The following is a 22,964-nucleotide window of genomic DNA, read 5'->3' on the forward strand; positions in this document are numbered from 1 at the left end:
AATGAAACCCGCGGTGCTCTGCCGTCAGCTTCGCCTCTGGGGGAGAGCGTGTGCAGAGCAGCCAGGCGGCCGGGTCCGTGCCAGCGAGCGGAGCAGAAACAAGCGGTTCCTGTTGAGTCGAGCTAAGAATACCTCCCAGCTGCCGCACTGTGGAAGTGGCAGCTCCCCTCTGCGTCCGGATTTCAATGGGTGCCGTATAAAACCGCCTGTCCTGCCCCAGGGGCCTCGGGGACACCACAGGACAGTCCCCGCACAGTGACTGACGAGAGGAGCCCGGGGCGGCTCCCGAGTGTGGTTTCCAGCAGCTGTGACACCAAGTCTGCTCAGAAAACGGACGCTTAGTGACGCGAGGAGGACGAACGGTTACAGAGTGTATTTCTCAGAGCAAGGCGGGGTGATGGAAGCAGCTAGCGAAACGATCCTGTCTGGTTTCCTGACCTTCCTAAACTCATGCAAAGTGGGACAAGAGAAATGGCCCTTTTCAATGAGGTCTCGGACGTCCACTGTTTTGGGGTGGGGTGGGGGCTGGGGTGACCTTCTGTCTGCCTCTTCAGCCGTCTCAGCGGGCTGACTCTCTCTTCGCAGGGTTTCCAAGGCAAGACCGGCCCTCCAGGCCCCCCGGGTGTGGTCGGCCCTCAGGTGAGACACAGGCCCCGCTGGCATCTGGGGTCATCCCGGGTCCCCGCCCACTCGGGAGACAGGGTCACGCTCAGGGCGGAAGATCCCTGCATCGTCAGGGCGTGGGTGCAGCCGGGGGGCGTCATAAGGCCTAGACCGCTGCTTCAGAGGTGCTTTCCACGCAGCAGAGCAGGTGCAGAGATGGGGAGTGATCTCATGACGCGAACCGAGCGGGCAGAGCCAGCTGCCAACCCTGTGGGCAGACCAGGCAGGCCCGGGGAGTCCGGCTTCCACCCTCCGGGCAGCCCAGCCCTTGGGGTCCACGCAGCCTGACTCCCCGCCTTGGATCCAGTGCCCGGGGCTGCCGTTCTAACCTTGGATCTGTGCAAGAATGGGCTTGCAGGCTCAGGGCCGCAAAACGGGGCACAGTCACCCTGCTTCCCGGAAAGTCTGTGCCTAACGTGGCGGTAAATAAGATACTGACCCAGGAAACGAGGGTGCGCCCCCTGCCCTTCCCTGCACGGGGGTTCCCCCCGAGGCCCAGGGAACGCAGGCCCCACCGGCTTCATTGGAGACGACACGCAGGACCACAGTGGCTGTGGCTGGTGGACAGACCCCAGTGTGCTTCGCTCTCCCTGGGTTTTTACCAGGAGAAGACCTTCAAAGGAAGGTGACGGTCTGGTGGGCTCGCAGTGGCCCTTCGCCTCTGCGACCAGGCTGTCCTTAGACTGAGGCAGAGAAAGTTACTTTCTTGCATGTCCCTGGAATGTGTTTACTGGCTGACATGCTTTTTCCCTGCAGGGTCCCACTGGGGAAACTGGCCCCATGGGCGAGCGTGGCCACCCTGGGCCCCCGGGCCCCCCCGGTGAACAGGGGCTCCCGGGCCTGGCCGGGAAAGAAGGGACGAAGGTGAGTGGCTGGGACCTCTGTCCCGAGCGGACTTTCCTGGGGACAGTTTCGGCCCTTGGTCTGTGTCTTTCTGATGCTTTTCTGTGATGAATGTGTGATTCTCAAGCAGCTGCTCTTCATGCCAATGCACCCGCTCAGACCAGGGACTCAGCTCCTCTCTGCTCACTTTGAAGGAGGGCCTGAGCTGATCAGCTTCCCGGACAGAGATGATGGGGGGCTGTGGACCACCTCTTCCCCAGGGCACCCAGAGTGGCCGCCCACCCGTTCCCAGAAATGGACAGAAGTCTGACACTTCATGTGTCTAAACTGAAGTTAGCGGAAAGTGACCCTTTAAAAAATTCTCCACTTTAAGACATGAAAGCTGTCGTTCAGTCACTAAGTCATGTCCGACTACTCACGACTCCATGGACTGCAGCACGCCAGGCTTCCCTGTCCTCCACTACCTCTTGAAATTTGCTCAAACTCATGTCCATTGAATTGGTGATGCCATCCAACCATCTCACCCTCTGCCACCCCCTTCTCCTTTTGCTTTCAATCTTTCCCAGCATCAGGGTCTTTTCCAATGAGTCGGTTCTTTGCATCAGGTCAAAGTATTGGAGTTTTAGCTTCAGCATCAGTCCTTCCAATGAATATTCAGGGTTGATTTCCTTTAGGATTGATTCGTTTAATCTCCTTGGAGTCCAAGAGACTCTCAAGAGTCTTCTCCAGCACCACAACTTGAAAGCATCAGTGAAAGAATAAATAATTAAAAAACACATCCCCAGACTGGGTGCCCCAAGCTGGTGGTCGTAACTTCTGTGTTTCTGCATAAAAACGAACGGCCCTCTTCTTTCAGCTTTTCAGTGAGGGACTCGGGAGAGATAAGTTCTCCAGCCCTTTGCGTGACCACATACAGCAAAGTAAACTTGAACAGTAATCAAAGAGTGAAAAGGTCACACATGCATATGTACGTATGCAGGCATACATGATGGAGTACATACATATGTGCTTGTGTATACGTGTGTGTGTATAACGTAGAGACAGCCATTCAGCCATAAAGAGAGCTGGCTGAGTTTGGAAAGGACGCCCCTACCCTCCCATGTGGGACCCCAGAGAAAGTCCTAGAAGACGTCACAGCCTTAGTGAATTTCAAGTAAGACACATGGTCAGACAGAGAATCCTTTCAGAAAACGTGGTTCAGCCTCAAGACGAATATCTTGAGCGGCGAGTCCTTTTCAGGCAAAGCTTCCAATGCTTTGGCCACGGAGTTCTTCACCTGAGCCAGTTTTATGAGGATCCCCGGGTTCACGGGAAGGACAGGCCCTCAGCCCCCGCTCGGGCCGCTGTGGCCCTGAAGGATGTGGCGGGGAGCAGGACTCCACGGATCATGATTAGAGTCCCAGACAGAGTCGGTTCCCACGCCACACGCGGGGCCAGCTGGCCACGCAGGCTCCCAGGCGTGAGCTTGGGCCATGCTCCAGCACCCGGATCCGTCAACCAGTGAAGTGAGTCAAGACCCAGAGGTTCCTTTTAAAGCTGTGAGCCCCGGGAAGCCCCGCTCCAGCCCAGCTCCTGAGTGGATCTAGAAGACCAGGCCCCACCCACTCCCCGTCCACCTGGGCTGTGGGCATCACCTGAAACTGACCTGTGGCCCTGATTCCAGGGTGACCCAGGCCCCGCTGGCCTTCCTGGGAAAGACGGTCCCCCCGGGCTGCGAGGCTTCCCTGGAGACCGAGGACTTCCTGGTCCAGTGGTGAGTGAGGGGTCCGCCGGGGGACGGGTTGGATGTCCACCCTGGGGAGGCTTCTCCCTGCGGCCCCCTCTCACACCTCGTTGCTTTGCAGGGGGCGCTTGGACTGAAAGGCAGTGAAGGCCCCCCTGGCCCGCCAGGCCCCGCGGTGAGTGTACTGGCCCAGCACAAAGCCTCTCCAGCCCTCTCCCTCCAAGCCTGCTCTGCAGGAGAGCAGGTGTCCCGAGGGCTGGGGAGCACGCACACCGGCTCTGACGGTTCCCCGGGGGTCCTGGGAAGGCTGTGGTGGGGGAGGTGGACTCGGGATGGATGTGGCCAGCGTGCCCGAGCTGCCAGCCAGTGAGGAAGGCCCAGGGAGGCACGTGCTGTGTGAGGGAACTTGGAGGGCTGGGAGTATGGACGAGGCCTGAGTGGGGCCCCGAGCCTGTGGAGGTGTTCAGCGCGGGTCCAGGCCTGGCACAGCTCACACGAGCACACGCAGCTCCAGGGCCTTGAGCCGGGCCATCCACACACCCAAGGCCTCTCAGGGCAAAGGTGACCCAGCACAGGCAGGAGGCCTGGCCCCCAGAGCTGTGCTGTTTCCTTAAGTGGGTCCCTCCCAACCGTGAGATTCAGCTACACGAGGCCTAAAGATTCACACCTTCGAGACCCCGGGCTATGGTCTGGGGGACTCAGTGGCCACATGAGGCTGTGCCCACAGACCCCAGCTCTTGTCTGACTCTTTATGGGAAAGTGACATCTGCTTCACTTCCCCCTTAAAACGGGGCCCATCCGACAGCCCCCACTCATCTGCTCAGGTGGGGGCTTCAGGAGCCGCCCCGGCCCCTGGCTGGGTTGAGGGTGAACCATGAAACAACATCCCCTTCCGCCTGAGTTAGGGGCCGTTTGAGAGCGATGATGATGGGGAAGTCAGGGGGAAGTGAGGTGAAAAGTCATTTTCCTTCTGATAAAGGTTGGGAACAGGATGCCTCCCGGGGAACCAGGGTCCTCAGTGCTGACCCCCAGAATTAGTCCAGGTGCCCACCTGTCAGTCCTGGCCTGGGGCCAGAGCCTCCCCCATAGAGCGGACAGCGTGGAGGAGCCAGGCAGCCAGTGAGCACCCTGGGGGCAGGCGGAGCCCACAGGGCCAGGTAGATGCCAGGGTCCTAGATGAGGTCCCTCCAGGTCAGGACTTAAGGAAGAGGTGTCCTCAGACGCTCTGCAGGGACTTGGAGTTATGGGAGGGGCTCAGAAACAGCCTCAAATGCTAGACCCGATAGTCTGTGCTCACTCGGGGCCCTGGGGAGCTATGGCGGGCTCTAGAGTGAGGAGATGGTGGTATGGTATGGTGGGGTGGGGCTTCAGGAAGTCGTACCCACGCAGTTGGAGAGCCTTTGAAATAAACCACTTTCTTGCCTTGCCCAGGGATCTCCAGGCGAGAGAGGTCCAGCCGGTGCCGCTGGGCCCATTGGAATTCCAGGGAGACCCGGGCCCCAGGGACCCCCTGGGCCAGCTGGAGAGAAAGGCGCTCCTGTAAGTACTGCCCCAGAGGAGCTTGGTCCCTGCTGTGTGCTGTGCTCCCTGGGCGTCTCCCTGGGGTCTGTGGGAGGGGGTCGGTGGTGAAGTTTGCAATGTGTGCCTGGCTGTCACGGTTGAGGTCCACAGGTGGCCAGATGCTTCCCCAGAGTGGTCTGAGCTGGACGGGTGCTCACAGGCCTGTGCGTCTGTGCCCTGGGACATGCAGGCCAGGGCAGGGGGTGGGGGCGTGTGGAGACTCTGTCCAAACGTGGCCTTGGGCCCAGTCCAGGCTCTGGGGACCCCAACAGGATGGGGCCCCCACCCCGGCCTGGGCCCACGGCTGGTCAGTGTAAGGGAAAGGTGGGTATTTGGGATGGCGCTTGCTGTGTTGGTCTGGGGGCAGGTGTGGAAAAGAAAAGGGATAGGCGACCTGATGGGAAGATAAGCAGCCTCTTCCCAGGCCCCTGACAGCCGACACTTCACACCTGATGAACCCAGGTGTGACTGCCCCCGCCCGGAGGCTTTGTGAGAGCTCAGGTGGGGGCTGGTCTGGAGTCTCGGCTTCCATGAAGGGGCTTAGAGACCCTTCGTATCTAGTCAGACGTGCCCTGGGAAGCTGACCCTCTCTCCCCCAGTGTGTCCCTGAACGCCCCTTCCTGCCAGATGAACCCTCAGCCCAGCCACATTTGATGTGTGCCTCATGACTGTGCAAGCGCCCACCTGCTCTCACATTCACTCAGCCATGGAGACAGACTCCAGCTCAGAGCTCCTCTCCAAATTGCGAATGTCACAGAGGTCTGAGTTCCAGGGGGACGGGCTACCTGGATGATATCCCATTGGGTCAAGACACCTATGAGGATTGACTTCTGTTAGAGAGGGTGGTTTGCCTCATGGGTTTCCCATGGCTCAGGGTTAGAAAGAGGGCCTTGGTTGCCTTCCCGGCGAGAAGTCCACACGGGAACCGCGCTGGACACACGGGCGCCTGGCCGATCTGTCTGGCGTGCCATCGGCAGTTCTGAGGCGTCCGGCCCGTCCCCCGAGGCCCGCAGGACGCAGATCCCCTGGGCTCCGCCCGTGCCCCCCTCTTCCGGGCGCTCGGTGCGGGTAGACCAAACACAGCACACGGAGCTGGGTGGACATGGCTCGGGCTTGCTGTTTCAAAAGAGTTGGGGCTTGAGCAGAAGCCTCCCAGGGTGGCACCGTCCGCGAAACTCTCGTCACGGTCCCAGCACAGCCGCCTGAGGAGAAAAGGCCGAGCAAAGGTCAGGTGTCGTGTCGGCAGGAAGATTCCACCCGAGCCATGGGATGCCTGGGCATGTTCTGGCTTAACTGAGGAAGAGCCTTTCCGGGGGATCTCAGGCGAGGAGCAGGGCATGAATGTGCAGCAGGACAGGGAAGGGGGTGCAGGAAGGGGGCAGGCACGGCGAGGCCCGCCAGCAACCGTGAGGCCGCTCGCTTTCCCGTCCGCGTCCCCTCCTGCTTCCATTCCTGGTTCTGTCGGGAGATGGGGATCCCGGTTTGGGTGAGAAAGTGCCGGCCGCTCACAGGGTAGCACATGGCTGGCGAAATAGAGCAAGAACTCGGTGAGGATCATTTGGGATAACAAGGGGGCGATTAGGAAAGTGAAGCAAAACTGAGGAAAGGAAGATGGGGGTGTGTGTGCACACACGTGTGTATACACATGCATGTGTGTTCATGTGTGTGCGTGCATGTGTGTGTGTGCGTGCGCGCATGCATGTGTGTGCCTATGTACGTGTGTGTACGTGTGTGTGCATATGTGTGCCTGTGCATGTGTGTGTGCGTGTGCATGTGTATATGTGTGTGCGTGCATGCATGTGTGCCTATGTACGTGTGAGTGTGTGTGTACGTGTGTGTGCACATGTGTGCGTGTGTGCACATACGTGTGCGTGCACACCTGTGTGCACGTGTGTGTGCATGTGTGTGCACGCATGCCTGTGTGTGCGTGTGTGCATGCGTGTGTGTGCATGTGTGTGCAGGTACTTGTGCTCCTGCTCAGGGGGCATGGGGGGTGGTATTAGTAGAAAATCGGGAGAGTGAGCAAGTTGCCCAGAGCCGGAGCTCAGACGCCCTGGCCACTGACTTGGGCGATCGCACACATAGACCCGGGAATCGGGTTGACCTGGTTTGGATCCCAGCTCCACTGTACGAACGAGCCTCCGTTCCCCATCTGGGAGAGAGTAGCCCTTCCCAGGATGGGTGAGGGTTAACCACAGAGGTGCACGGGGAACAGTGATACAGGACTGGACTCAGAGCCACCCCGGCGCACCTGGCAGATCCATGAGGACCTGGGGGATGGTCCCTCCCCACGAACCGCCCGCTTCCCACCTGTGGGGCTCTGGCCGGGAGACGAGCTGCTGGCAGGATGCTCCCGCGATGGAGCTGCCTTTGAACAGTCATCCCCTCTCCTCTCTAGGGCGAGAAGGGTCCACAAGGCCCAGCTGGCCGAGACGGTCTCCAGGGCCCCGTGGGGCTCCCCGGTCCCGCTGGCCCTGTGGGCCCCCCTGGAGAAGACGGAGACAAGGTAAGAGGAATTTGGAGAAGCCCCCACCCCGTCTTGGACCCCTGCATGGCCCAGCTTGGCCCACGTCTGCAGGTCGGAGCTGGGCGGGGGTCCTTTCAAACCAAGGGACGCAGGCACTGTGGGGGCTCTGGTGACAGGGAACCCGTGCTGAGCATCCGGTGTTCCTTGCGTTAGCGGATGATTTTGGAATAGCTCCCAAATAGTGGTAACGAATGAGATCTCTGACACGCTCGAGGGGACTCAGACAGTGCTTTCTTCTGTAGTTTTGATGTCATCAAAGACATCTGCTGTAGCAGCCAGAGCAAGGACAAGTACTCTAAATCATTTCAGATTCCAAACCTGTGGTGCCGAGTTTAATGAGGTTTTACTCAGTATCTATTTTTAAATGTCTCCACTTGAATCATCAAGGCCCCCTCCGTTAGGAATATGCTTTATAATCTGATGCTGTTACTGTAGCGTTGTATTCTCCGTTTAATGAAATCAGAGGAATTCAGCTCTGGTTTAGCTTCCCATTTATGAGAACTCTCCGGTGACATTTCCGACTTTATCACCTCTGCAGTGTTGATGCCTGGCCTCTCGGGGTGGGAGACGGCCCGGCATAGCAGAAGCACTGAGGGGTTTTAATAGTTCTGGAGGCATAGTAATTGAGTTGTCTTTATTACACTGTCCTGTCATCCGATTTGACGAAGTAAATATTTCCATTATGATTTTTTGCCACACTTTCAAATCTACTACAGTCCTGCAAAGCGTAAAATCAAGGTCGTATCTCTTCCAGCTCTCTTATTAAAGAGGAAATCAAATTAATATATGGAAATGTTTCATCTTAGGAAAGTTAGAGGTCCCCCTGGAGAGGAGATGGTTCTTACTCTCTGAGAAAAATTAATTACGGGGAGCAGAGAACGTGCAAGCGGCCACTGGACCGTCTGACGGGTCTTTCCCATTTTCCCACAGGGAGAGATTGGGGAGCCAGGACAGAAGGGGAGCAAGGGAGACAAAGGCGAACAGGTAAGGGGCCCCCGGCGCAGCCACGGCTCAGAGCCACGTGCTCGGCTCGGTGCACTGTCCCCACCGACATTAACCACCCTTACAAGGTAACCGGGCTTCCCTGGTGGCTCAGTGGTAGAGTCCGCCTGCGATGCAGGACGTGCAGCAGGAGCCACAGGTTCGATCCCTGGGTCAGGAAGACCCCCTGGAGGAGGGAACAGGTACCCACTCTAGTCGTCTTGCCTGGAGAATCCCATGGACGGAGGAGCCTGGTGAGCTACAGTCCATGCGGTTGCCGAGAGGCATGACTGAGCGACTCATCAGCAACAACGAGATACCAGCACTCACACCCGTAACCGATGGGAACCGCGTGATGGGCTTCCCCCCCCCCCATTGAAATCTTGTGTGCGTGCCTGTGCACACGTGTGTGTGCGTGCACAGGTGTGTGTTAGGCATGTATGTATGTAAGTGACACACGCCTGCAAGTGAATCCCTTATTACCAGATGAACAGGAAGCCCTCTCAGGTTTTGTGAAATAAGCAAACGGAGCATGTTTGTCCTCGAGGATTTTGGTCCCACGGACGTAGTCACTGCCTCTCAGCGCTGAGGGCTGCGGGCCATTCCAGCAGCGGCAGCATCCTGACCAAACGCTTCTTAATCTTCCCTAAAAAACATTCTGCTGAGAAGTGCTCGTGTGTTCCTGCACAAGCCGTGTCACGCGGCTGCAGCTCCTCCCGGGGCCACGGAAGAAGGCCTGCACCGCGGGCTTCTTCGCCGGCGTGTGTGTCCCGGGCGGGCAGGGACCTGTGTGTTCCCAGTGCCGGCCCGGGGCGGGTCAGGCTCCCCGCACAGTGCGGCCTCTCCCCCACGCTCCCTGGGCCGACGGTGGAACGTGCTTGGGGGCACCCTGGGGGCGGCATCGGGCTCCAGGCGTGGCCTTCTGAGTCAGGCCCTTGCTCAGCCCTGCGGGAGTCCCCTGACCTCAGGTCTCGTTTCTGAACGGGGTCTCTGCGGCCCGTGTCACGAGTGTGCGATGGGGCTGAGGTGGTGCACAGGGCCCTCTGGCCACCCCTGACCGCACACGCTCAGGGCTGGACCCCGGGCCTCTTGGCTTCTGGAGCCGCAGCCTGGCCGGGTGGGCCCCGTGTGGGCAGGGCCCGGGTGAGCTGGGCCGCCAGCCCCCGCACCAAGTGGCCTCAGCGGCGACTCAGGAGCCACCACCTTTGTCTCTTCCCCACAGGGTCCACCAGGGCCTACAGGACCTCAAGGCCCCATCGGACAGCCAGGCCCCTCCGTGAGTATCCGCGGCTAACAGCCCTTGGAGTCGCCGACCCCTCGAGCTGCTGTGGTCCACTTCCGGTCCTCAGCACACTCATCCGTCTCCCCGCAGGGAGCCGACGGCGAGCCAGGACCTCGGGGCCAGCAGGGCCTCTTTGGACAGAAAGGTGACGAGGGTCCGAGAGGCTTCCCCGGGCCCCCGGGCCCCGTGGGGCTGCAGGTAACAGCGGAGTTGGCACAGAGCTGGGTCGATTCCCCGCGTCTGTGCTGTGCCTCCCCAGCCCTCACACCTCTGCCCTCCCCTCCTGCTCCCTCCCTCCTTGACGTATGTACCCCATCCACGCCGTGTAAGACAGGTAACTAACAAGAGCCTAGTGCATAGCTCAGGGAACCCTGCTCGAAGCTCTGTATGACCTAAAGGGGCAGTAAGTCAAAACAAGAGGGGTTTGTGTGCACAGAGCTGACTTGCTTTGTGTACAGTCAACTCCAACGTGACGTTGCAAAGCATCTATGGTCCAATAAAAAGTTTAAAAATGGGGCTACTAAGGAGAGCCACAGGGCCTCCTCCACACACCCGAAGAGCTATGAATTCACAGAAATCTAGACACTCCTAGCTTCGCTTCTCTTACCCCGTGACGTTTTTTTTCCTGCTCATTGTAGAATGTTGGAAACTACTGTAGATTATTAGAAAAGGAAACCAGACTGCCTTCTGAGTGCATGTGCATGCACACCTTCTAAACGCCCGTGTGCAACACACACACACACACACATGCACGCACGCACAAGCGTGTGCACCCTTCTGTTTGGTTTTCACAAAACCTGAGTCATGCTGCACGTATAGAACATTCGGACCAGGCTTTCCCGCTTCCCGTTGTTACAAGTCACGTCAAATGCCATTAAATATTCTTTGAACATGTCACCTTCTATTTATTTTCAAAAACATGACTCTTAGTCACTGCCTTGTGTCCCAGCATATGGCGCTGACATAATTGATCCCGGCAGCTCCCTGCTGGTGGCTCATTAGGCTTTATTGTTTTATGGGACACTCTCAATAAGCACCTTGTCCATAAATCCTTGCCCACTTCTCCGATTCTCTTCTCGGGCTAGTTCTGAGACCGGATCTCGGAGCCATTCTCATGCGTAGCTGAGACGCGCATCCCCGAGGCTTTTGGGGCACTCAGCTGGGAGGCAGCAGAGGTTGGGGGGGCGCTGGAGCCGTGCCCACCGGCCGAGTGTCTGACGACCTCCTGTTCTCAGGGTCTGCCGGGACCTCCCGGAGAGAAGGGCGAGACAGGCGACGTGGGTCAGATGGTGAGTGGGGCCGCTCGTGGGGCACGGGCCGTGGCAGAGCTGGCATTTTGGGGGAGGCCTGCCTTTGCTCTGGGCTCAACGGCTCCCCTTCTCCAGGGCCCGCCAGGTCCCCCTGGCCCCCGAGGACCCTCCGGAGCTCCAGGTGCAGACGGGCCACAAGGACCCCCCGGCGGAATAGGCAACCCCGGAGCCGTGGGAGAGAAGGTGATGCACGCCCCGTGACTGTCCTGGTGTGTGAGCGTGCGTGCGTGTGTGTGTGCGTGCGTGTGGAGACACGCAGGTGCACTGCTAGGCTGTTCTGCCACAAGCATCTCGAAACCTGGAAGACCTTGCTGTGGGCCTGGGAGCCCCACCCCCACCCAGGGCAGCCTGTGCAGGATTTCACACAATGTGACCCCCAGCAAAGGCCGCCGCCCCCGCTCCAAGATCGGCTCCAACAGCCGTGGTTGTCTGTCCTTGACGTGTGTAGATGTTCCTGTCTCAGCTCCCATTTCCCTCAACTCCTGTCATCTCACAGCTTCGGGTCCTTGTCATCTGATCTGGTTCATGCCAGGGTCTGGGCCCTGGAGATATCTGAGCACACTGGTTGTACATTCATGCACACACATGTACATGCCTTACATGCGTGCATGTGGCAGGCCCTGGAGATGACGCCTGAGCCCATCGGGTGTATGTGCGTGCACACATGCGTGTACATGCCTTACACGCAGGGGTGTGGCGGGCAAGACGGTGCCAGAGTCTGACTCCACCTGGGCCCAGGAGTTTGCATATTTCAGAGCACCGATCCCAGCTTCTGGGGATAAAAGAAAGGAGATGGACACGTGCCCTTCCACTTGCATTCATTGCACACCTCCCAGAACTTTCTGCTGAAGTCTGGTCATCCAGTTGGAACCAGTGTCCCATCACTGCTCGCTTTTTATGATAGGAGAGTCGCAGGGAAGCACGCCTGCTGAGCCCACCCGTGGCGGCGGGCAGCCTCTGCTGGGGGGCCGCGTCCTCCCCCCGCCTGCCACGGGGCGCATCCCCCCAGCCTGCGACACCCCCACCAGCTCTGCCCCTCCAGCCGGCAGACCCAGGGCGCCATGCTGTTCTCCATCCGCCTTCACCCGCTGTCCCCCCTCCCACACCTGGCCTCTCCCAGTCGTCCTCGGGAACGGCTGGGAGCACCCCTTCCTGGGGAGGGCCGTCCCTGACCCCACGCTCCCTCCACGTGTGCCGCACGCTCCCTCCACGTGTGTCGCACGCTCGTGCGTGTCACTGTCACTCCTGTGTCCCTGGACTCCTCACCTGTGTCTCCTCCAGCCCTGGGCGCTCCCAAGAGGACAGTGACCGCTGTCTCACCCCGTGCCCGCACCCCACCCCAGCCCAGTGTCAGGGGCGGTTTGATGGACGCCTGGGCTGGACCTCTGCTCTCGTCACCGCTGTAATCGCTTCGCGTTTCCTCCTTAGGGTGAACCCGGCGAAGCGGGAGAGCCTGGCCTTCCCGGCGAAGGGGGTCCCCCAGTGAGTGAGCGGGCTCTGGGGACGGGTGGGGCGTGGTGTGGACAGCTGCCGGGGGGGAGGGTCCCACTCTACTTCAGCGTTCCCATCCATGAAATGGGAGTCGGGTCTCCTTTGTGCCTCCATCACGGGACTGCTGGAAAAAAGAGGGAGTGTGGTGGGGAGTGAGTGTGTGTGTGACACAGAGTGCCTGTGTGTGTGTGTGTGTGTGAGTGTGTATGTGTGTGTGTGAGCATGCATGTGTGTGTGAGAGAGAGTGCCTGTGTGTGAGTGTGCGTGTGAGTGTGTGTGAGCGTGCATGTGTGTGTGTGAGTGCATGTGTGTGAGTGTGTGAGCGTGCATGTGTACATGTGTGTGAGAGTGCCTGTGTGTGAGTGTATATGTGTGTGTGAGCGTGCATGTGTATGTGTGAGTGCCTGTGTGTGTGAGTGTGCGTGTGTGTGAGTGCATGTGTGTGAGTGCATGTGTACATGTGTGTGTGAGCATGTGTGTGTGAGTGTGCATGTGTGTGAGTGTGTGCACGCACGTTGATGTTAGTGATGAACGCCCAGGACAGTTGGGCGTGAGCCGCCCCTCCGCCCGTGGTGTTCCGGGCTCCGTCACGGGCTTCCACAAGCATGGGGCTCACTCTTGTCACCTGTGAGCCCAGAGCTGGGACATTCCTTCGCAGGTCAGATGCGTGGTCTCTCGAGGCCTGCCAGGGGCTGCTCTCTGGCCCAGGGGGTGGCTGGTGGCCGGAAGTGTGCTAGGCTCCCTCCACCTGAGGGCCCCAGTGCAGGGGGTGGCCTGGGTCCCTGTGGCCCCTGGGGTCCATGCCACCTGCTGTCTCGTCAGGACGCAGCCCTGCCCTTCTGACCTACAAGCCGAGCCTCAGCCTCAGAGGCCCCAGGACACCAGTGGGGTCCCGAGACCCCTAGCGGTGCCCGTGGGGCTGGACTCGTGGGGACTTGCCGGGGGTGGGGGCTCTGGAGACAGCTGACCCCCCAGGGGCCTGTGGCCTGGCCTCGGTCAGGGTGCTTCCGCTCCATGTGGTGCCAGCGCAAGGCGGGCTGCAGGCTGGCTCTGGGAACACACTCCCCGCCTCTCCCCACAGGGACCCAAAGGCGAAAGGGGGGAGAAAGGCGAGTCGGGCCCCTCCGGTGCCGCCGGACCCCCGGGGCCCAAGGGCCCTCCCGGAGACGACGGTCCCAAAGGCAGCCCCGTGAGTACCGGGGAACGCTGGGCTCTCAGCAGTGTCCTCTCACTCCCGGGCCTGGGGGGCACGGAAGCTGCCTGACCCCGTGGGTGTGGGGTGACCCCCGGGTCCTGAACTGGAACAGTGGAGGAGGAAGGAGGAGAGACGGGCCGGGAAGGGGCACAGTTCGGAGGCCACGTGCATGGACCCGGCAGCTTTCTGGACAGAATGGGCTCTATGCGCCCCCCGCCCCGCCACGCCCTCCACCCTGCCCCACCCCTCCGAGGTCTGCCTTGCTTTGCGTCAGGAGGGTCTGCAGAGCATCGAGTCCTACAGTTCAGGGTTCAGGATCAGGGTCAGCCACGGCCCCAGGAGCAGACGTGTGGGCAGGAGGCTGCCCTCTGAGGCCTCTGGAAGGCGAGCGGCAGCCCCGCCTGGCCCGCCACACAAGGAATGATGCTCTGGGGGGCGCCCTCTGCTCAGGGGAGCCCCGAGGTGCCAGGCTGGTGGGAGGCATGGGCCAGCTGTGTGGACACAGCCCTGTGAGTCCAGCGCGCTCTGGGAGGGTGGCTGACGCTTCTCTCACTCTGTTTCAGGGCCCCGTCGGTTTTCCCGGAGATCCTGGTCCCCCTGGAGAACCCGGCCCCGCGGTAGGTGCCCGAGAGTGCCAAGCTGGGGGTTCCCACAGCCCATGACCCGCCTCCAGGCCTGTCTTTTCCCTTCTGTCTGTTTCTGTTCTGCCTCTGCTCGGGGCATGGTGCTCAACCCCGTTCTGACAAGCACGCGGGGAAAGGCGTTTCCCCTCCGAGCGCCCTGGGTGGGCACCCCTGGGTGGGTTTTGGGGTCGGGACCAGGGACCAGTGGATCCTGGTGCCTGAACTCGGGTGTGCCCAGGGCACAGAAGGAAACTGCTTTTGGTCCCACAGGGTCAAGACGGTCCCCCTGGCGACAAAGGAGACGATGGTGAACCCGGGCAAACGGTGAGTCCACCTGGGACCTCTGGGGCCCCGACGCGGCTGCGCAGGGAGGCGTCAGGCAACACAGCTGCGCAGGGAGGCGTCAGGTGACGCAGCTGTGCAGGGAGGTGTCAGGCCTTGCAACTTGCTCTGTTCATTTCACCCAGTTGCCTTAGAGTAGTGACCCAGCCAAGGGTCCTCAGAGGACCCTTGCGAGCTGGGGACCCTCCTCCCAGAAGGGGAAATGCACCCCCAGGCCTGACGGCGGCTCTGCACAGGAAGCCCGGTGTCCGCGACACCCCCTCAGAAGCCCACCCAGCATCGTCAGGATCCCTGTTTCTGCCGGGTAGGGTTGGACGTGCTCCTTAAAAGGCTCTTCCCACGTGAGCCTCGAGCTGAGCTCACACTGGACGTGCCTCTCATCGGGTTTCCGAAACGTTGTTTCGAGCTCGGGACACCGGCTTAGGGCCCCGAAGAGATGTCTGTCCTCCTACCCCTTCCTGGCCTGTGACCCAGGGTCCACCTCTGCAGAAGGGGTGCCGGCCGGCTTGCTGGGAACCCTCCCCAGATGCAGCAGAGCCGCAGGTGGGATGGGCCCCCACACCAGTGCAGCCCGAGGGCAGGGCAGGGCAGTCCGGGACCACCCCCACTCAAGGCCGATTCTGCAGAAGACGAGAGGGGCAGCTTTGGGGCTGGCCGAGGTCGGAGTGAAAGCTCTGTGTGTTCTTAGCCTCAGACCCACCCAGCCCCGCCAGGTCTCAGCTAACATCCTTGACTTAAATGCTCTGCTTTCTTCCACCCCAGGGATCACCAGGCCCTACGGGTGAGCCAGGCCCATCTGGGCCTCCAGGAAAAAGGGTACGTGAAGCTGCCGGGCGTCCCTGCACGAAACCTGCCCCTCCCCGACCCTGCACGGACCCTGGGGCCCTGGGTAGCCCCTGGGAGGAGGAACCGGCTTCTCTTTGAAGCTCACAGCCCGCTCAGCGCTGCCACGGTATCCGATCTCAGAGCCGCCGGGTCAATGCGCCGCTCCTTTCAGGATGAGCTGACTGAGCAGACCTTCACTTATGGCTGTCGTGGGAGAAAAAACACACCCACGAAGCTGAAAAAGCCCCTTTCCCCCGGGTCAGACCTTTGGAAAAGTCAGAGCAAGCAAAATGAATCATCCAGCAAACGGAACCATCTGTTGCTGAGGCTGCGATGACCGCGGCCGCTCTGAGTGTGCGAGAGGGGAGGCCACCGGAGTGCCCGCCCCCCGGCCCAGCCCGCTGGCCTTTTCTGGGACCGGAGGCCACGGGCCTCGTTCTGGAGGCCTGGGAGCAGCCCCACGCTCCTGCCAGGCCTGTGCCCCACCGCGCTCAGCTGCCCTCTCGGCTTCTGGGAGCCCACTCCTCACGCGTTGCCCTCTTGCTCCCTCCAGGGTCCGCCCGGCCCCGCAGGTCCCGAAGGCAGGCAGGGGGAGAAAGGAGCCAAGGTGGGTGCTTCCCAGCCCGGCTGTGGCCGTTACTGTGCATAGGCCTTCCAGGGCGTGCCGAGGGCATGGTGGCCACTTGGGGTCAGGGGGTGGAGAGGGACTGGACGCTGGACACACGGAGAGGGGCTGTGGGGTTCAGAGGGGCCGGCTCCATGCAGACCTGGGTGGAAGAGCCCGTCCTCTGCAGGGGGAGACAGGCTGTGCCTCCGGCTGGGGGTCCCTGACTGGGCACTGCAGTTCATGTGCCCCACCAGCCGGGGGGAGGGGAGGCCCGTGCCAGGCACGTCAGGGCCTGGCGTTGACCTGGCCGCACCTGGCTGCCTCTCCTGCAAAGCAGAGACGGTGACAGCACCCACCGCAGGGCAGAGCAGAGGGTGGGGTGCCCTGCGGTGAGGTTAGGGTGCAGCCTGGCACCCAGAGCCCTCGTGGCCGCTCTCCCCAGGAGCTCTGGGTGGGGCCTGGGTGCCTCCTCCTGGAGCGGAGGGGCCCCAGTGTCGACTGAGACTGGAGCTCGTCCAGCTCAGGTCTGCTCAGGACGCGTGGCCATGTCCACCGTGAGCTCCAAGCTGGCCATAACCGCCATGGTGGCCGTGGGGGCTGGGCGGCTAGAGCCCAGTTGACTGAGGTCTTCAGTGGGTGGAGGATGGGGGCTGAGTGGCCTCTATAGGCAGGAAAGTTGGGGGCACCCCTGGGTGTTGGGGCATGCGGGGTTCTCACCAAGGCTCCTCAGGGTTTCTGGGCAGTGGTTCCGGGCTGGGGTGACCACAGCCTCAAGCATCGGGACCCTACTCTGTCCTCCTTGCAGGGAGAAGCCGGCTTGGAAGGCCCTCCTGGGAAGACTGGCCCCATTGGCCCCCAGGGGGCCCCCGGGAAGCCGGGGCCTGACGGCCTTCGAGGGATCCCGGGCCCAGTGGTGAGTGGCCCCAGGGTGGGGGGCCAGAGGGTGGGGCGGCAGCTGCTGAGGGCGGGGCTCATGGGTAGGTTCGACTGTGTTTCAGGGTGAACAAGGTCTCCCCGGAGCCCCGGGCCCTGACGGCCCCCCAGGACCCATGGTGAGTCAGAACGTGCCCCAGGGGCCCCCGGCGGAGGTGGCGGAGGGCGGGGTTTGGGACGAGAACTCTGAGCCCCCCGCCTCCCCCGCAGGGCCCCCCAGGACTCCCCGGCCTCAAAGGAGACTCTGGACCCAAAGGAGAGAAGGTGAGTGGGCTGCAGGCGCCCGTGCGGCTGAAGCGTGGGCCCCTTGAGAGCCTGTGCCTTGGGCCTGACAAGGTCTGGCTCGTCCCCGCCGGCGTCACCTGCTCGGGGTGGCGACTCGAAGGGAACAGATCCGTGTGGCTTGGAGACCCGGCCGCTGCCCGCTGTCGGGGCCAGCCCGGGGCACACTTCCACTGCAGGAGCTTCGGGCAGGGCGGAAGGCGGCGCTGCCGCTTCTGGCTGGGCCACACGGCCGGACGTGAGGCGTTGCCACCGCAAATGCCCCTTTCATTCCCACAGGGTCACCCAGGCTTGATCGGCCTCATCGGACCTCCGGGCGAACAGGGAGAAAAGGGTGACCGCGGAGTCCCCGGCCCCCAGGGCTCCTCGGGCCCTAAGGGAGAACAGGTGCGTGGAACAGGCTGTATGCAAAGACTCGAGGCTCGTTCAAGCCAGAAGGACGTCAGGGTCAGGGCAGGAGCAGCCGCGGGGCCGGGCTCGCCCCGGCGCACAGGGCCCAGGAGCGGAGCTGGAGCCCAGCCCAGGCCCCGAGCAGCCTTCATGGTCCTGCTGGCCTCCTCAGTGAAGCCCATCACCCCCACCACACTTGGAAAGGCTGTCTGTCCCAGCTGAGCGTCCAAGGTCATCGGCGACGCTCAGCTGCATCCTGGCTCCCCCTTGACCCCTTGTATGCGCGGCTGACCCCAGACTTCCCTGGGAACCAGCCCCTGGGAAACCACAGCCAGGAAAACAGCCTGCGAGGCTGGCCTGCCCTGCACCTGGGCGGTTCTGGCAGTGGGTTCTTTGGCCGGGGAATGGGAGGGTGTGCGTGGGGGGGTTGAGGCCTGGCAGGCCCGCCTTTCCCGCCCCCACAGCAAGGCCACGGGGCCTCATTGCAGCCTGTGAACCCCCGCTGCCCAAGCCAGGTGTGAGGCTCACACGTGCCCCTGAGCCGTGCCCACCTTGGCTGGCACCCGACCTGGGAGAGGGCAGGGTGCCTGAGGCAGAGCTGGAGGGAGGAGCCCAGGCGGGAGGTGACATCCCCTGCCTCACCCCGCCGTGTCTCCCCGTGGCACCTAGACCAGGAGAGGGGGTCAGTCAGGATGCAAGCTGCACTGTGGGGAAGCCCCTGGGAGGCTGGATGGACAGACGGACAAGCAGAAGAGACAGGGCCCCAGGACGCTCGCCGCCCCCTGAGCGGGGCTCGTGCTCAGGGTGGACCCCCAGCTAGAGCAGAAGGCAGCCAGGGGGACCGGGCGGGGCTGGTGCACACGGGACATTAGAGGGGGTCACGCTCAGGCTCCCTGGGGGTCCTTCCAGGCCGGCCAGGCAGTGGCCCCCGAGTGCCAGGCCTCCCGGCAGGCGTTCAGGCCCCACCAGGCCCCGCAAGGAGTGCGGGCTCTGCTCACACGTGTCTGAGTCGGGGGAGGAGGCCAGTGAGAGCCAGGGGCCGAGGCTGCAGGTCAGGCTCCCCCCGATCTGAGCGATAACGACCTTGTTTCTGCTCCTTTCAGGGTATCACCGGTCCTTCTGGCCCGATTGGCCCCCCGGGTCCCCCCGGCCTGCCGGTGTGTATCTGGAGGGGCACATGGGAGCGGGGTGGGAGTGGCCACGGGGAAGCTGTGGGGCCCCAGGGCGGGGTCTGGGGGCCCCCCGGGTTTCTCTGCTCATTATCTCTGATGTGAGCTCTAGCGATGGAAACCAGGAAGTGGTCACTGGGCTCTGATTCAGGTGCGGGAGACGGGGGCAAGCCTCTTTCTCCAGGCTTTTTAGGACATGTGGACAGTCCTCTGTGGGCGTTTTGGGGACAGTGAGGACAGCGGCCAGTCCCTCCTGGGCCTCGCCGTCTGCACAAGCAGGGCCAGCCTGGCCCAGACACTAGGAGATGGGGTCCTGGCTTCCAGGCACCAGCCTGGGGCCTCCCCCTGCAGCTGGAAGACCCAGGACACGTCCCCGAGCCATGAATTGCTTCTCGCCCAAACCAGTCGGCCTCTGAGCCCCACCTGGGCCTGGGTCCACGTGGCCCAAGGTGGACCCAGCTTCTCTGCCACTGGCTCCGTGGCAGGCTGTCGGGAGGGGCTGGGGGCCCCACGTCAGGGCCTCCGGGGCCTCCACGCCCCTGTTGCTTCTCACTCCAGCTGCCTGAGCTGCGATTTCCCTGCCGGGGAAGGTGAGGGGCTGGGCTGGGGCCCACAGGACCCCCAGCCTCTGTGTGGGTGAGCGCCCCCCCACCTGCCTCCCCGTGAAGCAGGCGCAAGCTCAGACTCCTGGGAGGGCCCACGGGCCGAGAAGGAGGACCTAAGTGGGGCGGGGCTGTGGGGGTGCGGGTCACAGCCCAGGCCTGGGGGGAAGGGACCGCCCCCCCCGCTGACGCCCTGCCTCTCTCCACAGGGGCCCCCTGGTCCAAAAGGTGCTAAGGGCTCCTCGGTAAGTGGCATAGCCCTGACCAGCCCCTGGGCCCGGAGTTGGAGGGGGTACAGGCTGTGGGCTGAGAACTTCCCAGGGTCCCCCGTCCCCCTTGCCTCTCCGGGCTGGTGGTTGACGCCCCTCCTCTGGGGCCGGCCTGGCCTGCGCCCGCGTCCAGCCTAAGTCACCGCAGGCCACGGCTCCCTGCGCCCAAGTAAGGGCCCTGCCCCCCAGGCTCCCCCTCGGGTGTCCGGTTCTCACATCTGCGGCTGGGAGGCTCTCAGCACGTTCGATCAACCCCTCTGCCCTCCCCATGTGCTCCCGGGGATCGTTCTCGACCTCCAGGTGGACAGGTCCCGTCAGACCTCAGTGACCATGGCTGATTCTCTTTTCTTTCTCCCCAGGGTCCCACTGGCCCGAAGGGTGAGGCAGGCCAGCCAGGACCCCCTGGCCCACCAGTGAGTAGCCCTTGAGGACTCAGGAGTTGGGGGGGGTCCCCTAATGCCGAGGGAATTGTGTGGTTCGATCCCAAAACATTCTTAACAGTGTGTGACGTGTGGTGGGGCAGGGCCTGGCCCTGGACACAGGTCAGCCCATGGCACCTCGCCCTCGGAAGTATGGTTGGGGAGAGATGAAGGGTGAACACACACACGTGTGTGTGTGTGTGTGTGTGCACCCACATACCTCTGTGTGAACAGGTGTGTATGCACGCATATGCATGTGTGTGTGTGTGCACACATGCATGTATTGGGCAGGGGTCAGGCAGCACCGGGCAAGGCCCTGCGGGATCATGTGGAATGTTCCAGAGACATAGAAAAGGGAAGAAGACTGTGCTGAGATGGACAGGCGCGTGCAGCTGCGGCCCTGGCTGTGGGCCCTGCCCTGCCCCGCCCACCACTGCCCTCTCCCGCACCCAGGGCCCCCCAGGCGAGGTCATCCAGCCCCTGCCGATCCAGGCATCCAGGACCCGGCGGAATATCGACGCCAGCCAGCTGATGGACGACGCAGAGGGCGAGCAGTACATGGACTATGCGGATGGCATGGAGGAGATCTTCGGCTCGCTCAACTCCCTGAAGCTGGAGATTGAGCAGATGAAGCGGCCGCTGGGCACGCCACAGAACCCTGCACGCACCTGCAAAGACCTCCAGCTCTGCCACCCCGACTTCCCCGACGGTAGGGCGGCCGCGGGCCTGGGACGCACAGAGCGGGCGGTGGCAGGGACCCATGCCTGGGTGGGCACGCACCCCGCTCAGGTCCCCTCCCTGGGGGGATGGGGTGCAGGGGCCTCTGCCCCGTCACCCGACGAGGCATCGCAGGAGAACGGGAAGCCGTCCTGGGAGCCAGGAAAGAGGTTGAGGCGTGGGGTCGCACGGAGCAGAGTGTAGTCTAAGCTCAGTCGTTGTCAGGCAGGCCATCTGCTGTGCCCGGAGCCGGGGCTCCACATCTGTAAACGGGGGTAAAGCACGTCCCCGTCAGGCGTGCGCGCAGCCGCGTCCGTGTTAGGGAGCCCTCGTGCTGGTGTTTGCTCTTGCACCTGGGGAAGCACCGCTTAGACTCCAGAATTCCATACAAACGCAAACCAGTCCCGTGCTGTTGACTCTGATCCCACGTGCATGAACTTCCAGAACCATTCCCGGAGCACCGCTGGGCTCCCAGCCACCCACCGGCCCAGCGGGGAGAGCCACCCTCCTGGGTCCCCAGAGCCGGGCCCTGTGGGCCTCACACTGCAGCTGTGCTCCTGGGGACAAGCCTGTCCCCGTGGCTCCGTGGGCCCAGCAGGGACAGTGGGAGGCCCTTAGGGTCACCCAGAGGGGGCCATGCTGTGGCGCGAGGCCGGGCCATGCCCGTGACTGCTGGGCCACCCAGTGGCAGCTGCTTCTGTACCATCCAGGGGGCAGCTCTCACAGTCTGCCTCCCTGATCCCGACCCCGACACTGACCCCATCCCCTACCCCAACGCTAATCCCGACCCTGACCCCAACCCCGACCCGGACCCTAACCCCAACCCCAACTCAGACCCTGACCCCAACCTGACCCCAACCCCGACCCGGACCCTAACCCCAACCTCAACTCAGACCCTGACCCCAACCCTGACCTAGACCCTGACCCCAACCCCAACTCTAACCCCGACCCTAACCCTAACCCTGACTCTGACCCTGATCCCGACCCTAACCCCGACCCTGACTCTGACCCCATCCCTGACCTAGACCCTGACCATGGCCCCGACCCTGACCCTGACCCCAACCCTGACCCCAACCCCAACCCGGACCTTGACCCCATCCTGGCCCCAACCTTGACCTAGACCCTGCCCCTGCCCCTGCCCCTGTGATCCAGGCGAATACTGGGTGGATCCGAACCAAGGCTGCTCCCGGGACTCCTTCAAGGTCTACTGCAACTTCACGGCCGGGGGGTCAACGTGCGTCTTCCCCGACAAGAAGTCCGAGGGGGTGAGTGCCCGCCCCCACCACCTCCTCTCCCGGTGGGGCTGGCCTGGGGCTCCCGCTGTGTCATGTGTGCAGTTTCAGGAATGAAATCCAGAAGCTGAAACCAGGAAATGAAAACCAGTTCCAAAATTAAGGTTTCTCTTCCAGATCAGATCAGATCAGTCACTCAGTCGTGTCCGACTCTTTGCAACCCCATGAATCACAGCACACCAGGCCTCCCTGTCCATCACCAACTCCCGGAGTTCACTCAGACTCATGTCCATCGAGTCAGTGATGCCATCCAGCCATCTCATCCTCTGTCGTCCCCTTCTCCTCCTGCCCCCAGTCCCTCCCAGCATCAGTGTCTTTTCCAATGAGTCAACTCTTCGCATGAGGTGGCCAAAGTACTGGAGTTTCAGCTTTAGCATCATTCCTTCCAAAGAAATCCCAGGGCTGATCTCCTTTAGAATGGACTGGTTGGATCTCCTTGCAGTCCAATGGACTCTCAAGAGTCTTCTCCAACACCACAGTTCAAAAGCATCAATTCTTCGGTCCTCAGCCTTCTTCACAGTCCAACTCTCACATCCATACATGACCACAGGAAAAACCATAGCCTTGACTAGATGGACCTTTGTTGGCAAAGTAATGTCTCTGCTATCTAGGTTGGTCATAACTTTCCTTCCAAGGAGTAAGCGTCTTTTAATTTCATGGCTGCAGTCACCATCTGTAGTGATTTTGGAACCCAGAAAAATAAAGTCTGACACTGTTTCCACTGTTTCCCCATCTATTTCCCATGACGTGATGGGACCGGATGCCATGATCTTCGTTTTCTGAATGTTGAGCTTTAAGCCAACTTTTTCACTCTCCACTTTCACCTTCATCAAGAGGCCTTTTAGTTCCTCTTCACTTTCTGCCATAAGGGTGGTGTCATCTGCATATCTGAGATTATTGATATTTCTCCTGGCAATCT

General features: G+C 61.8%; 1 protein-coding gene across 2 annotated transcripts in view; it reads left to right on the forward strand.

Annotated features, from left to right (window-relative positions):
• COL5A1 (collagen type V alpha 1 chain) overlaps positions 1-22,964 on the forward strand; it is a 147,408-nt gene that overhangs the window by 107,262 nt on the left and 17,182 nt on the right. For both annotated transcript variants that reach the window (XM_044926538.1, XM_025262242.2), the window contains exons 38-63: positions 586-639; positions 1,420-1,527; positions 3,170-3,259; positions 3,351-3,404; positions 4,661-4,768; positions 7,188-7,295; positions 8,247-8,300; positions 9,520-9,573; positions 9,670-9,777; positions 10,815-10,868; positions 10,965-11,072; positions 12,318-12,371; positions 13,462-13,569; positions 14,139-14,192; positions 14,469-14,522; positions 15,303-15,356; positions 15,919-15,972; positions 16,778-16,885; positions 16,971-17,024; positions 17,116-17,169; positions 17,467-17,574; positions 18,681-18,734; positions 19,558-19,593; positions 19,977-20,030; positions 20,490-20,745; positions 21,906-22,018. In XM_044926538.1, the coding sequence (XP_044782473.1) occupies positions 586-639; positions 1,420-1,527; positions 3,170-3,259; positions 3,351-3,404; positions 4,661-4,768; positions 7,188-7,295; positions 8,247-8,300; positions 9,520-9,573; positions 9,670-9,777; positions 10,815-10,868; positions 10,965-11,072; positions 12,318-12,371; positions 13,462-13,569; positions 14,139-14,192; positions 14,469-14,522; positions 15,303-15,356; positions 15,919-15,972; positions 16,778-16,885; positions 16,971-17,024; positions 17,116-17,169; positions 17,467-17,574; positions 18,681-18,734; positions 19,558-19,593; positions 19,977-20,030; positions 20,490-20,745; positions 21,906-22,018 (2,115 nt within the window). The remainder of the gene's footprint in view (positions 1-585; positions 640-1,419; positions 1,528-3,169; positions 3,260-3,350; positions 3,405-4,660; positions 4,769-7,187; positions 7,296-8,246; positions 8,301-9,519; positions 9,574-9,669; positions 9,778-10,814; positions 10,869-10,964; positions 11,073-12,317; positions 12,372-13,461; positions 13,570-14,138; positions 14,193-14,468; positions 14,523-15,302; positions 15,357-15,918; positions 15,973-16,777; positions 16,886-16,970; positions 17,025-17,115; positions 17,170-17,466; positions 17,575-18,680; positions 18,735-19,557; positions 19,594-19,976; positions 20,031-20,489; positions 20,746-21,905; positions 22,019-22,964) is intronic.

This window comes from Bubalus bubalis, chromosome 12, assembly GCF_019923935.1.
Source record: "Bubalus bubalis isolate 160015118507 breed Murrah chromosome 12, NDDB_SH_1, whole genome shotgun sequence".
NCBI lineage: Eukaryota > Metazoa > Chordata > Mammalia > Artiodactyla > Bovidae > Bubalus > Bubalus bubalis.